General features: G+C 44.9%; 1 protein-coding gene across 1 annotated transcript; it reads left to right on the plus strand.

Annotated features, from left to right (window-relative positions):
- Positions 1–1,049: 1,049 nt before the first annotated feature.
- LOC108794040 lies at positions 1,050–9,550 on the plus strand. The gene is made up of 2 exons (XM_018565006.1): positions 1,050–1,161; positions 8,843–9,550. Exons 1-2 carry the CDS (start codon positions 1,132–1,134, stop codon positions 9,509–9,511), a joined length of 699 nt encoding a protein of 232 aa, XP_018420508.1. The 5' UTR covers positions 1,050–1,131; the 3' UTR covers positions 9,512–9,550.
- Positions 9,551–14,844: the final 5,294 nt, after the last annotated feature.

A 14,844-nucleotide genomic window follows, 5' to 3' on the forward strand; every position in this document is an offset into this window, starting at 1 on the left:
TCCCATGATCCAAAGCTCAGTATAGAAACAGAAACACCGGTACTCCAAAATGGTAAGCAAACGTCTATTTATTGACGTGCAGTATGACAGATAGCAACAAACGTTTCGGGGTCAAAGAGGATCCCCTTCCTCAGGCAAAAAGATTATAACTGCTGCCACCCGTTGACTACCGTAGCACCCGCTTCTTGAAGGGATTTGGCGGTCAGGAGTGCGATGGGACCATGGACTCTCCCCAAAGCTCAGTATATCGCGAGCTACAGCTCGTGGTATACTGAGAGCGCCGCAGCCGGGACGGATCCCAACAATGCTGTGGAGATGCACCCAGCTGTATGATTGACAGCTGGCTCTGCCTATCTAGAGGCAGAGCCAGCTGTACCCTCCCCCGTCCGTTCCTCCAGTCAACGCTGGCGGATCGGACAGGGTTTGGGGGAAACCCTGCTGGGAGCCGTGAGTGACAATCACTGCTCTCTGCAGGGAGATGATCGAGAAGCGAGCGACGTTGTGTTCACTCCCCGATCTATTGAGCCGACGTGTAACAGTTTCATTGTCGCACGTCAGCTCGAACTATGAGGGTGAGTGATTTTCACTCCATAGTTCTTTTAAATCTCTAGATGGCTTATCCTGTGGTTGGTTTTAGGTCATGTAGTTGGATAGCTAAAGCGCAGTCTTACAAAAAAATTATTTTTTCCATGTGAGGCTCTTTGTTCCCAGAAGATAAGGAGACCCCAGCTGTGGCATAAACCAATTTGTTAATGTTTAGGTCTTTGGCCTTGGAGCGGCATGTGGCATGGTTATCTTGCTACTCATGAAGCGTAAAACCTTTAACCAAGATTGGGGGTGGGGGTGTTAAATGATGGTTTTATTTTAAAATAGATGAGGGGGGCTGGTTGTGTCTGTCTGATATTCACTTTAGGAAAACTTGAATATATGGAACAAGAAAAAGTAATGTCTCATACTGAGTAATCCCTGAAAATACCATGAAGCTTTTATTTAACCATCTGCCTTTATAGATGACCTAATGTGTTTTTTTGTTTGTTTTTTATAGTTATTGCCCCTGTGGTGTGTGGCTCCCTCCTGTTTCTTGGACTATTGTTGAGTTTATTTGCACTAGACAGAGCTGGATACATAGGCATGCGGATGAAATTCTTCCCAAAAGTGCTGGTGAGTATCTGTCATGTGTCTGTCCACTATCTGTTGTAGAGAGCTGTGGTTTTTTATTTTTTTCCATTATGCAGCTTTGACTTGAGTGTCGTTCTTGCAAAAGTTTTTTCTATATGCTTGGACTAAGCATCATCGTCATGGAAGGACTAAAAGCCCAACTTCAGGCTCCATGCTCTCCCTGTGCAAAGGCTTCCTTCCCCTTGTCTTCTGGCCAGTCACTTCATGTGCTGGGTCCTCTTCCTCCTTGGTCTTCTCCTAGCCATAGATGGTCCTAATTCAGAGAACAGCACGGACCTGACATCGGCATCAATGCACTGTTTTTATAGGTTGCCCGTGGAGGGGTAGAAGTAGGGCTATGACGCCCTGTACTCGGTCATTCCTAAGTTGCGGTTAAGTTCATGCACTCCAGAAGACTGAGGATTTTTTTAGCTGTACTGTAGAGGACAAGCTTTGGACTGGAGGAGAGTATTGCAGCCAGAGCTTGGGGGTGTCACTTTGTGTATATTTAAAAAAAAAATAAGCTCAGAGTTGACCTTTTTCAGAGAAAAGCGAGTGATTAATCCAAGAAAACTTCTCATACAGTTGAAACATAACTTTGAGTTGGCCAACCATTTAAAGGATAACTTTAATTTTGTGAAGTAGATGTCTCTCGATAGATGGTCTACATGATAAATGGTCTTTTCGTAGGAATAAATGGGATTCAGGACCGGCCTATAGAATTTCCATCAGCTGCTGCGCTGTTCCCCATTAGTTGCACAGCATGGCTCTGCTAGGATTCTAGACGGGTATGTTTACAATGAGGGTTGAACAGGGAGTCCTTTAAGCCCCTTCGCGACCAGTGACGTACATAGTACGCCATTGGCAGCGGGCCCGTTAAAACAGACTCTTGTAAAGCCGACTGTCTGCTTTACAGTAGAAGAGCTTCTGGCGGCTCAGTAAACTGCCCACACGATACCCCCGCCGTGTTTCACGGGCTCCGCTGCACCTTTTGCGGACCTGGGATCTCGTTTCTATGGACCGGTAAAGTGCCCACCCGACACCCCCGCCGTGTTTCATGGGCTGCGCTGCCCCTCCTGCGGACCCAGGACCGGCATTTTGTTTGTCCGGCGGGAAGCCGGGAGGAGATTGGCAAACGTCCGTTCCCGATCTCCCCCCCACTCTATGGAACCGGGAGCGACACTTATTGCATCACTTTTGGTCCCTGAGCTGTCAATGCTGGGCTCCTAAAGCCGAGCAAAGAGCTATTGAAGTGCGATCTGCATTTTAATAGCTCCTTTTAATGTGGAAAGGTGACACTGGGTCTTTTGGACCACCAGTATCACCTTAAAGAGGACCTGTCACCACCAATATGCTATCACATGAGGGCCTGTAAGGCCCCTATGTGATTAGCAAGTAAAGTAAACAAAAAGCTTTTCAAATTATTAAATTAAAATGTAAAAATAATTAAAGAAATTATTTTAATGTCCCCCACGCGCATATTCGCGTAAACACGCGACAGGTGTGCCTACGTACGGAAACGACGATTGCGCTGCACATGCTCGGTATCGCCGCGCATGCCAGAGTGAGAGCAATAATTCTAGGGCCAATATTTACGCGCATCTCTAAATTGATGAAGTGCGGGGGCTCTTAAAGTGTTGTCTCTGGACTTTTCGGGCTACTGAATTTTGTCGCTGTTTCACAGACGCACACAATTTTTAACCTGGGCGTGTAACCTCATCTTTTATATTTTGCAAAAAATGGGTATTATGTGCTTTGGGGCACTAAATTTAACTTAAGTGCATTTTTCACAACATTTTTGGGTTTGATAAAGAGTTGCGCTATTATCGGGCAACATACAAATTTGCAACTGCCGCCCTTTTATTCTTTAGGGTCTTGGCTTTCAGAAAATATGTAATGATTGGGGGTTTGAAGTAATTTTCAGGCCTAAAATATGGATTATAACATGGGTGCAAAAAAAAGGGGGAAAAAGGCCTTGGCAGCGAAAGGGTCCTTAAGGGATTGAAAGATACATTTACAAAAGTTAGGTTCTACTTTGAATGGATGGTCAACTCAAAAGTTACATTTCAAATGCAAGTGGAGTCTATTGCTCTAAATCACTTGCTGTCCTAATGACTTCTCGTCCTGAAGGTGTTAAAGCTTACATGATAGGATCTTTGCTAGGGCAGCGCTCAGGGGCGTAACTAGAAATCACAGGGCCCCATAGCAAAATTTGGTATGGGGCCCCGTGATTGCAAGTTATGCCACTTGCAGAGCCCACCTGATATACCAAACAGCCCACCTGAGAGTGATCCTGCAGAGCCCACCATAGACTCTCTTTTTCAACAGCTCAGACTGAGTGCCAATTATTAGCCCTGAGCCCAGGCAGAAGACAGGTCAGGTCATTGTGGCCTGACCCTTGGCATTTCTGCAGGGACTTGGAGAAAACTATTACAGTAAATAACAGGACACATAACTACCACTATCATTGAGATACAAGGCTGCACAATTAGAACAACTTAAAGCAGCTATGCAGTAAAGGTATCGAGCAACAATAACATTGAGCTTGCCCCTGCCAATCTCTGCAGTAGGGAAATACCACCAGCTGGAGATCCTTCAGAATCTAACATTTTGGGATTCTCTATTTCCTGGTCCTGCTGTTGTTCGCTGTAGTTTTTCCTGCTGGTCCCTACGCTGCTGCAAGGCACAGTGTGGCCTAGCAAATCAACGAGCTTACTATCTGGTATTTATGTCATCTATTGTTTGGAGATCTTTACTGCACAGATTTATCTTAAAGCGTTATTAAACCCTCTTTTTTTTGCATACAGCTACGGCTAGCAAGCAGTAGATATATGCAAACAGATTTTAAAAAAGAAACTTTTTCAAAGGGTTAATACCTGTGTCTTCGCCGCACGCTCCCCTCCGAACATCTGAAAATGTCTCGGTCCTCTGCAAAGGATCTTGGGGCGGGCGCATGCGCAGTTCAGATGTTCGGCCGCGAGAGGAGCAGAGACACCAGGTAAGTCTATGGAGCAGCGTGCACGCGCACAGACTCCGTGGGACATCATAGAAGAGGAGGACGGAGGAGTCAGCGCTGGATCGGAGACCCGCACCAGCGCTGGAGGGACAGCTGAAAACTACAGTAAGGAAGATCGGATTAAGAAATATCATTTAAGGTAAGTCCTTACATTAGCACTGTGGAGGGGACTTCTGCCCTTAATGTCACTTTAATGATGGTCACTTTGGAGGTTTAGCTAATTACTAATCCTGAACTGTTCGCCCTTACAAAAATACCATAAACCTTCGCACAGAACTTGCCACATTTTTTTGTTTTTCTCCTGCATAGCTCCTTAACTTTGACCTCCCGGATAATACAGCACCAATATTTATTTTTAGTGTCTATTCTAGGGGAGGGAACAGCAGCAGAAGCTTATCAGAACCCTCGGAGAAAACTTTAATGTATCATTCTCCATCCACTCATTAAGGAATATTGTATGTAGGTGGGGGAGATGAGGTATGTGGTTATCTGAAGTTCAGCCTTGCATAAAAGTTTTTGCCATGTGAGCCTCATGGTTCCCAGAAGAAAAGAGCCTTTCAGCTGCAGCTTAGTCCAATTAGTTCACTTTTAAGTCTCTGGCCTTGGATCAGCATGTGGGATGGCTACCTTGTTACTTCAGGACTTGTTTGAGTAGTACAAATAACTGAGTAAAACCTCTAAAGGGGTACTCTGATTCTGTTTTTTTTAATGTCAAATACATTCAACTAATGCTATAACAAAATAAGACATTTTTAAGTCCCCGTAAAATCTTTTTCTTAAAGTCTATTGAGGGACACAGGAATAATAGAAAATCGGACATTTGGGTTATTCTACTACGGAAGAGCCCTGCTGCTATGCTAAAAAACAATATGAAATATAATTCTGCATTTTGAAAGTCAGAATTCTGCATTTAAAAAGTCAAAATTTTAAATACAATTCTGAGATTGAAAGTCAGATTTGTGAGATTAAAAGTAAGAATTCTGACTTTTAATATCAGAATTATGTTTTTAAAATTCTGAGTTTGAAACTCAGAATTCTGACTTTTAAACAGAAATGTTTCATATTTTTTTTTTTTTTAGCATGACCCCAGGGCTCTTCTGTAATTCTACTGGTAGAAGTGTGGACACTGGCAAACAAAATGTGTTACGCCAACCCACTCTATAACTTCCCCTCAAATCATCATGCCCCAGTTTTGTGAGCAAGCAGTACATAAGGCCAAAAACTCATAGGGGAGGGACCTGTGTAACTTAATGGACTTCAAGAAAAAGATTTCACAGAGAGAAAGAGAAGCACAAGGAGCTGCAGAGCAGGACAGAACACCCTGTAAGGGGAAATCTGTATTAAAAGTGGTATGGCCCATAAACAATACAATCAAGGACCACAAAATAGCCCACTAAAGGTTAGATGGAGCAATAGCAAGAAAGTTGAGCTGTAAGGAGAAGAGGCTGAAGCATTAGCACTTCAGGGAGACTGGACAACTAAACAGGTGTCAGTAGGGAATCCATAAGGGGCTGAGAAGCTTGGGAGGTAGACTTACCCTAGAACTCTAATAGGGGAGATGATGGAGAGATCAACCTCCCTCCGCCCCCAGTAAAAAGGGGATTAGGCAAAACTGAAAAGGGGCAAAAAAAAGAGTCCATCTGAGCAGGTGGGTCAGGATGTGTTACACACACAGCGTTGGGATACAAGGAGGATGCCAAGAATTGTGAAATCAGATAAAGCAAAGTTGACAGACATTTTGCTGGTACAGCTCAGTGTATGTATAGGCTACAATGACATACAAAATAATTCAGTTTCCATAGAGAAACAATATTGGGCCAATAGCATAATTGCATTTTGAACTAGAAATGTTATGGTGTGCCGGAAGTGTGGTGTACAGGAACCAGAACCAAAGCTGCAATAAAGACTGCTATTAAAGTATAGAAGTACCCTGTGTAAATTCCTCAGGGAGGAAAAGAGCAGGGAAGGTTAACTACAAAAGAGCAATTCAAAACGAACTGCAGAGCCACAAAAATGTATGATCAAAGCAATCATTTTAAATGTATTTCCACGAAAGGTGAGATTAAAGGAGTATAACGAGAAGGAACTAGTCAGATGATTGATTCGAAGGTAGACTTTCCAATGTACTGTAAGTGAAGACAGAACAGCTTGGGAGAAAATCTACATAAGAAGAAATATATCAAAAGTAATTGCCAAGCAATAAATAAATCGGGGGAAGTCTTGTGGGTATATTAGGAGAAAAAGTCAATTTGGATTAGTTTCCTGATGGGGAAACATGTTAAGCCTAGAAGAAACTACTGTACATGGGTATTGAACTCGTGCAGTGAAGCTTTTGAAGAGGTAGAGTCTATAGAAATAGGGGTCCCAGGATCAAAAACACCAGTGTCCATTTCCCATGAAATTGCTGGAACAAGTAGGGGTGTAAGAAGCCAGGTCACCTGTAGAAGCCGGACATCTGTTGGCAAACAGGTTGCAGCTATTATCAGCAGTAACTAACCAGAGAGAGGTAAGGCCCAACATACTCACAACCTAGGGTGTAGGTGTTTGATGAGGATTGTAGGTGGACAAAGATGATCAAACTACTGAAAGCAGTGAGGCAAAGAAGCCGAATCCAGAAGAAGACGGAGTGAAGTTATCAGCACCAGCAAGAGAGCTCATAGACATTGCAATACTGGAAGGGAGGTGAGTATAAGTCTGCTTTAAACAAATACTAAGCCCTCAAAAGCTATTCAAATGTTGGTGACTAAAGCTAGCTGACCTTAAATAATCCCCTGCTGAACAAAAGAGGGAATACCAACAATAGGGGGAAGGGGGGGAGTTAGGCTCTGTTGTACTGTACAATGTGGTCTGTGTCCTACTTGAAGGAGCATATAAGGTTACATAGCATTTGAGGTTTAAAAAAGACACAGGTCCATCAAATTCGTGTGTGTATGTGTTCTAGTATGTGTTCTAGTATGTGTTCTAGTATGTGTTCTAGTATGTGTTCTAGTATGTGTTCTAGTATGTGTTCTAGTATGTGTTCTAGTATTTTAAAGTAAAATTAAAGCCTCTTTTTTATTTGTTTTTTGTTTTTTAAAATAAAATTAAACCCTTTTTTTTTTTTTTTTTTTTTTTTTTTTATATATTTCCTACAAGGAGACCCACCTTTGCATGAGGCTGTTGCCATTTCTCTTTTTAAAAGTTTTTAATTCCCTGTTCCCAGCAATCTTCCCCCTGCCCCCTACACGGTTGCCTCCATCGGCTAATGGAGGCACCCGTACGCGATTCTGCCTGCAGTGGCTGTGTGCGTCCATAGACACACACGGCCCTGTAGCAGACCACGCTCCTCCTCTCCGCCCAACAGTTTGATTGATGGCAGAAGGTGCCAATGGCTCCTTTGCCATCAGTATTCTCCCAACGCAACCAGGAAGTTTGGGGGAACGGAGGAGCTCTGCGGGACCGGCGGCGGGGATGAGCGTAGCTCACTGGAAGGGTGGGGGGACAGGGGGAGAAAAAAGGTACTAGGCTGTTTTTCCCCTAATGCAGAGAATGTATTAAGGTAAAAAATGCCCAGACCTCAATACTACTAAGAGTACCTGTACCCCTGTATGTTACGGTCTCTTAGGATGGTATGTAATTGATTTTTGAACAAATCAATATTCTTTGCTGATACCACTGCTTTTGGCAGAGTTCCAAAATGTAACCACTCTAACTGAAAAGAAGCCCCTACGCCGTTTGTGGATGAATCTTTTCTCCACCTGTTTTAGGTGGGGGCCTCTAGTCCTTGTTAGGGAGTTTATAGTAAAGAGTTTAGTGCTGATGTTGCCATTAGCCCTAAACATTTTGTACAACAAAATCATGCCCCCTCTTAATCTCCTCACTTCCAGCATGAACACGTTTAAATTTAGCAACCTTGTCTCATAGCTTAGGTCCTCCAGCCCCTTTAATTAGCTTGGTTGCTCTTCTTTGGACCTTCTCCAGCTCCAGGACATCCTTTCTGTGGACTGGTGATGCTTAATCTTGGTCCACAGTGAGGGGCTGCAGGCTGTTGTGTGGAGCACAAGACTGGCTGAACAGTAATACAGATACAGTGGTAACTCGGTTCACAAACGCTTCTGTTCGCGACCAGGAAGTTCGGCAAAATGTTGTTTCCGTTCACGAAATCCGCATCAGGTGACTAACACAACCGCAGCCATCTTCCCTGCTCCGACACATGTTCTTGGCTTCCTGCTAGTCGAGTCAAAAATCCAGTGTACCCATCGCACTCCTGACCGAAATAATACCCTTAGATTTGGGTGGGTGCCAAAGTGACTGCAGATGCCTCTGTAATCCAAGATAAGTGTACGTGTAAAGTCACTCGCACTCCAATGGAATTTCATGTCAAAAACGATTGATTGACTCAATTACTATCACATCGTATAGTGAATATGATGTGATGGCAATCGAGTCAATCAATCGTTTTTGACTTGAAATTCCATTGGAGTGCGAGTGACTTTATACATACATTTTCCTCTAGTCGAGATCGCGGGCTGATCACAGTTTGATTCGGTTCGTGACCAGAATCGTGGAACGAATTAAGTTCGTGAACCGAGGTACCACTGTATTTCAGCCTTGCGTTTAGCTGGGATTCTGCTTTGTCATCATAAATGTGTATTATGTTTAACAGTGCCCTTTTTTTCCCCCTTTAAGAAATCCTTGCCCCGATCAGAGAGTAGATACAGTGAAAACAATGAATGTATTCCTCCATCATGCATTGTTCCAGAGGAGATTGTAAGCCAAAAGCTGGAGGTAGAGGAAAGCCAAGAAAATGAAGACGAGTACAAAGAAGGGAACTACACCAGCCGAAAAAAACTGTTGGATAGTGACACCAGTGGAGGGGACAGCAGTGGTCCAGTGCTTTCATCTTTAGAGTCCAGCGGTCAGATGACTGGATCCTCGGGCGAAGAGAAAATCTCCATAGAGCTTCCAATAGGCTTGGGCATCATCAAAGATTCGGCTGACAGCTTCTTGCCAATACCAGCCAACGACTTAGAATTGTCTTCAGACCTCCCGTTCGACAACAGCAGGTCCTTCAACATCAATTTAAACTCCATATGCAGAGGAGACCCAATAGATGCAAGGAAAGGCCTTAAAAATGGAGGATCTTTGAAAGAGGATCCAGAGGGAGAACCAGACATGGACTCGGGTCTAGCTGACCTCTCAATCAATGGGGACATTAGTGTATGTGCATCCAGCATATTAGTAGATATGGAACCAACCGCAATCGAGTATGGCAGTGATGATTATGAAGAAGACTTTTCAGATCATGACAATTGTGATTCCGGTGATCATGTTGTTTCAGGGTACATGAGAAGATGAAGAGGACACTATACAGTTTTTATTACCACTTGTATTTTTATGAACTTTTTTTTTTACCGCCAAAAAGTATGTGAATGCCTGTGCTTCGAATGGGTCAATTTCATGAACAGAATGCAATTATGTAAATAGATTTTGTTTTTTTACCTGTCTGTATTATTTGTATTTCTAATGTTTGAGGGTTAAGCCACTCAAAATTAACCAAAAAAAAAAAAAAATGTTTTTAGCGGCTCTTGGGGGTGCCATGTCTGCCTGCCCTGAAGTCTTAGTTTGTTTTTTTTTTACTGTACCAGGAGGAGTCTCACTCAGACTGCTGCATTTTATATATTATATTACAGCTGCTGTTTACAGAGCCAGAGAGTCCTTCCTGGGAGCTTCAGCCACTATACAGCCATAAATTTAAAGAAGTACTCCAGGGAAGATTTGTATTAACCCTTGCAGTGGGGCTGCCCACACACTGCAAGGATAACTGCTCGTTTTTGTCTAGGTTATAAAAAAAAAAGTTATACTCTCCCAATGCTCTGCCTTGCTCGTAGATCAGTCCTTCCAGCGTTTCTCCCCCTACTCTGCAGTGGTCTACGGTCCTGTAAATCATCGTCTATACACAGTGTATAGACATGAGGAAGATTACAATGCTGCAGTGGAGGAGGAGGAGACAGACAGGAGGGAGCACACTGACTAAGCTTCAGGTGATTATGACTGCCCTCATTCACAACGGCCGGCCCGTACAGATCCGTGCTGCGGGCAGCTCCCGAAAGGACAGGTGCTGCGTGCGTTTAGTACGCAGCCCCTGTCCTTCTCTATGGGAGTACGCACGTTGGTGCGGGTGTCCGTATTCGTACGCTGACGGAATGGATCCTGTCTACATCCGAGCAGGGACACCCGTACAGACGTGCAGGTCGGCTGAGCGTAGTGCAGCATACGGCTGCGTACTTCCATAGAGAAGGACAGGGGCTGCGTACTAATCACACGCAGCACCTGTCCTTCCAGGGAGCTGCCTGATACGGCCCTGCACACCCCACGGATCTGTACGGGCCGGCCGTTACCCGAGTGAATGAGGGCTTATTTTAGCACCTAGACAAAAACGAGCACTTATACCTTGTAGTGCAGGAGTAACCCCAGTGCAAGGGTTAAGAAAGTTTTTCTGGAGTTCTTCTTTAAGGAGAACGTTTGGGTGGACTCACCCCTTCAAAGTGAAACTTTTATTGAAAAATAAATGTTCTCGAACAAATATAAATTGCAAATAATTGTGCAAACTTTGTTGCAGATTCTTGCTGATCTCTGTTGTGTAAATACTAAGCCAAGCAGTGGCAATAACGTCTCCAAAGTGAGTGGGAGAGTCCACTGACTGTAAGGTATTGATGCATCTCAGTGTTGCAGTAGGTGGAAAGGCTGCATCCTTCTAGAAACAAGTGGGAGAGTCCACTGACTGTAATGTACTAATGCATCTCCGTGTGGAAATTGTAATATCCCCTTTGCTTACTGTACCCTTATATCCCAGAATCCAACGGGTGCTGGAACAACTGGTGGATGGCGCCACATTATACAATCTAGAAGATATGTTGTCCGCACACCATTCTGCTTCAGAACATCATCTTTATTCATGTTCCTTTTAGCATGACATGTGAATACAATGTGTCGGAGCCTCACAGGACGGCTTTGCCTGATGAGGCTGCGAAACGTTGTATTCACATGTCATGCTAAAGGAATACGAATAAAGATGATATGCTGAAGCAGAATGGTGTGCGGACAACATATCTTCTGGGTCATAGGTGGAAAGGCTGCGTCCTTTGCAATCCTAGAGCAGGGGTGCCCACAAATTTGTGTGTTTCTAAGATCTACTTTTCAAATGACGAGCTAAATGAGAGAGGGGAAAAAAAAACCTCCCTCGCTCTCTCTTTCCCCTGGCTGCCTCTCCTCTCGCTCATCCTCCTGGCTGCCTCTCCTCTCGCTCATCCTCCTGGCTGCCTCTCCTCTCGCTCATCCCCCTGGCTGCCTCTCCTCTCGCTCATCCCCCTGGCGGCCTCTCCTCTCGCTCATCCCCCTGGCGGCCTCTCCTCTCGCTCATCCCCCTGGCGGCCTCTCCTCTCGCTCATCCCCCTGGCGGCCTCTCCTCTCGCTCATCCCCCTGGCGGCCTCTCCTTGCTGTATTTTGCAACAGGCTGTGTAAACTAATATTCTTTGATGTAATACATACAGTAATACCTTGGTTTACAAGTAACTTGGTGTGAGAGTGTTTTGCAAGACAAGCAAACATTTCCGAAAAATTTTGCCTTGATATACAAGCAATGTCTTGCAATAAGAGCAAAATTTTGTAGAAAAGCGCCACCCGAATAAGGCTGTAGCAGTGCGAGCGATGAGTCTGTTTAACGACAATGCAACATCACATTGGATATATTCCTTGTTAAGGTTTCGCAAAATGAAAAATATTCCATTGAGTCAAGAGATAGCAGTGATTCCGTTAGTGATGGTGAAAGTCGTCCTGCACAATAATCCTCCTCTCTTTTGTCCCCCTCACACCAGCCACGAAGGTACCGGTAATCGGTTTATTTGTCTTTATATTTTGTACAGTATTATATTGCAGTACTGTATTGTAATCATTTTATATGAATATTTTTGGGTTGTGGAACGAATCATCTGAATTTCCATTATTTCCTATGGGGAAATTCGCTTTGATATACAAGCGCTTTGGATTACAAGCATGCTTCCGGAACTAATTATGCTCTTAAACCAAGGTATTACTGTAGCTACTGCTAGACCACCATCTACCTAATGGGCACCCCTGCTCTAGAAACAACACGTAGAAGGTTCACAGCTGTGTGGGAGCTGTCTGAGATTCTGCCTCATGCTCTGTGCAAGTGGGAAAGCAATGTGTCAGCCACATGCACATGGGATGAGAATTCTGAGGTAAAATTGTATAAACTTGATTGAAGATTAATCATGGGACTTGTCCTGATTGCCAAAAAGTACCATTGAAATTCTTTTTTGTTAAAGGAGAACTATGGGGTCAGGGCTTTTCCCCATAGTTCTCCTTAGGGTAACGGGAGGAAACAAACTAGCATCCTCCTGTCACCCTAGGCTCAGTATACAGCGAGCTACAGCTTGCAGTATACTGAGACGCCGCAGCTGAAACGGATCCCGACAATTATGCCGGGATCCACCCAGCTGTGTGAGTGACAGCTGGCTCTGCCTATCTAGAGGCATAGCCAGCTGTACCTGCCCCCGTCCGTTCCGCCAGTCAGCGCTGAAGGATCGGGGAGAATCCAGTCCCTCCCCTGTCACGGCTCTCTGCAGTGACCGGATCGAGAAGTGAGCAAGTGCCGGCATGTGTTCGCTCACTTCCCGATCTACTGAGCCGACCTGTGACAGTCTCATTGTCACAGGTCGGCTAGAACTATGAGGTGAGTGAAAATCACCCCCCCTCATAGTTCTCCTTTTAATGTTAGAAAATCCTAGCTGGTGGGAAATAGAAATGGAATGGTTGTCTTAATAACGTTCATTTACAAAACTTCTTGTGTAACAAATGTGAGATCCTGGTTCATAATCTGCATTCAGCAACGCACAGCAACCAGTTGTCTTTTCTTGTTCTGCTTGCTCTTAAAGAGACCCTGTCACCAGCATTGCGCCAAATAACTTCCCATAAGATTATACAGTATGTGCGTTTTCACTTCTTTTGTACATTTTACCTGTAAAAGCAGGGGCGGGATTCCTATCGCCCTACTGCGTGTCCCGGGCAGTTGGTCCCCCCACCTTTATCTAGCACTGCTGCGGGCAAGCAAGTCTAAATGTAGAGCGGGGAAGCTGCTGTTTATTTAGTACAAGTGATCTGAGCGGCTGTACAGTGATGATTTCAGGATGGAGAGCGGGGAGCAGACCGGAGATCGTCTGTCCCCCCGATCTGCTCTGTGTGATCAGTGAGACAGGAACATTGTACTCACAGCGCTTCGTGTCTCAGCTGTTGGGCTGTACAGAAGATCGAGCACAATGCTGAGCTCCATCTACTGTATTAGAGGCCAGACTCCATAAAGAGAACCTGTCAAACGCTATTGCACAGGTGCTTGTCCGCCCCAGTGTGATAGCAATAAAGTTAAGTGTAAGAAAAAAAAAAGTGATAAAAATAACAAAATATTTTTTTTTTTAAATGAACTTCCCCCACCCCCGTCATCTGCATGCAATTTCCCTATGTGTATTATGCTGAGCAGGATACAGACATGCATTGCACCCAATATAAGTAAGAATGAACACTGAGGCCAATGCAAATATAAGACAAGTACAGCCCTAGGGGAAGCAATAAGTTGTCTCTGTGTCAGCTGCGTTTGGTTGGGACGATGGAAATGGCTTTATGTAAATCCCCGGGCCAATATTTGAATATACCGTCTCTTTATTGCAGGAGCAGTAACCCAGAGCATCAGATTTCAGTGCTACGCTATCAAGTTACCCCGCTTGTCATAAACATGCTGGGGACATAGAATAATAAACACCTTTCTATTTTCATTATATACCTTTCTTTACTGCTCTCAAGAGCCCTCAGCCCTGATGTAAACAGTGGGCCGGCTCCTGGGAGGAGTTATGCAAATATAATGTCCTGATGGGTGGATGTCAGTCTGGAGTAGTAGGCAGACTGTTGTTGAATACAGACCGTCCTGGTAAACACACCCGCATGTGATGCTGAGCCTCAGTGATGGAAACAACTGAAATCCAATGAATGAAAGGGGCAGGCCAGACAGGCTGGGGAGGAGAGGACTTGATGATACTGGATGTCCAGCAGGCAGGAAATAAGGCAGGTTCTATCTGACTTGCTGCAGCTTCCGATGCACATTGTGAGAAGCTCGCATTGTGCAGTGAAATCAGAGGAAGCAATGTCAGTCCAGGAGAGGAGGCTATCCCTTTCCTTCCCAGCCTGACTGTCCCTTGCCCAGGGGCACCCCGAGGCCGGGTGTAACCCAGAGCGGTTACCGGGTGACACCCCGTTGTGACGTCACCATGCGTACGCGGCGATCCTATTGATACTTGCCGGCGGCCATCTTGGTGATGGACGCCGGCAGAGAGAGGAGGGAACGTTCACCCGTCAGGATTAGGTATGCTGCCGGGTCCTCTCCTCTCTCCCAAAACTGTCGGGCTCTCGTCCATGACGGAGTGCCTGACTTTTCAGAGGGGGTGTCACCAAAATGACTGTTAGTCATTCTGGTGTCACCCGGGTGCGGGTTGCACCCCCCTGGTGATGCCACTGCCCTTGCTCACCCCTTTCATTTATTGTGTCTCAGTTCTTTCCGTCATGGAGGCTGAACATCACATATGGGCCGTGAGCACAGCTTCATGTGTAAGGTACGTCCAGC

This window comes from Nanorana parkeri, unplaced genomic scaffold, assembly GCF_000935625.1.
Source record: "Nanorana parkeri isolate BGI_ZX_2015 unplaced genomic scaffold, ASM93562v1 scaffold805, whole genome shotgun sequence".
Classification (NCBI taxonomy): domain Eukaryota; kingdom Metazoa; phylum Chordata; class Amphibia; order Anura; family Dicroglossidae; genus Nanorana; species Nanorana parkeri.

Coding starts and splice junctions, on each gene's coding strand:
- LOC108794040 (XM_018565006.1), top strand. CDS start 1,132: ATGCGGATGAAATTCTTCCCAAAAGTGCTG. Junction 1,162..8,842: donor AATTCTTCCCAAAAGTGCTG/GTGAGTATCTGT, acceptor TCCCCCTTTAAG/AAATCCTTGCCCCGATCAGA.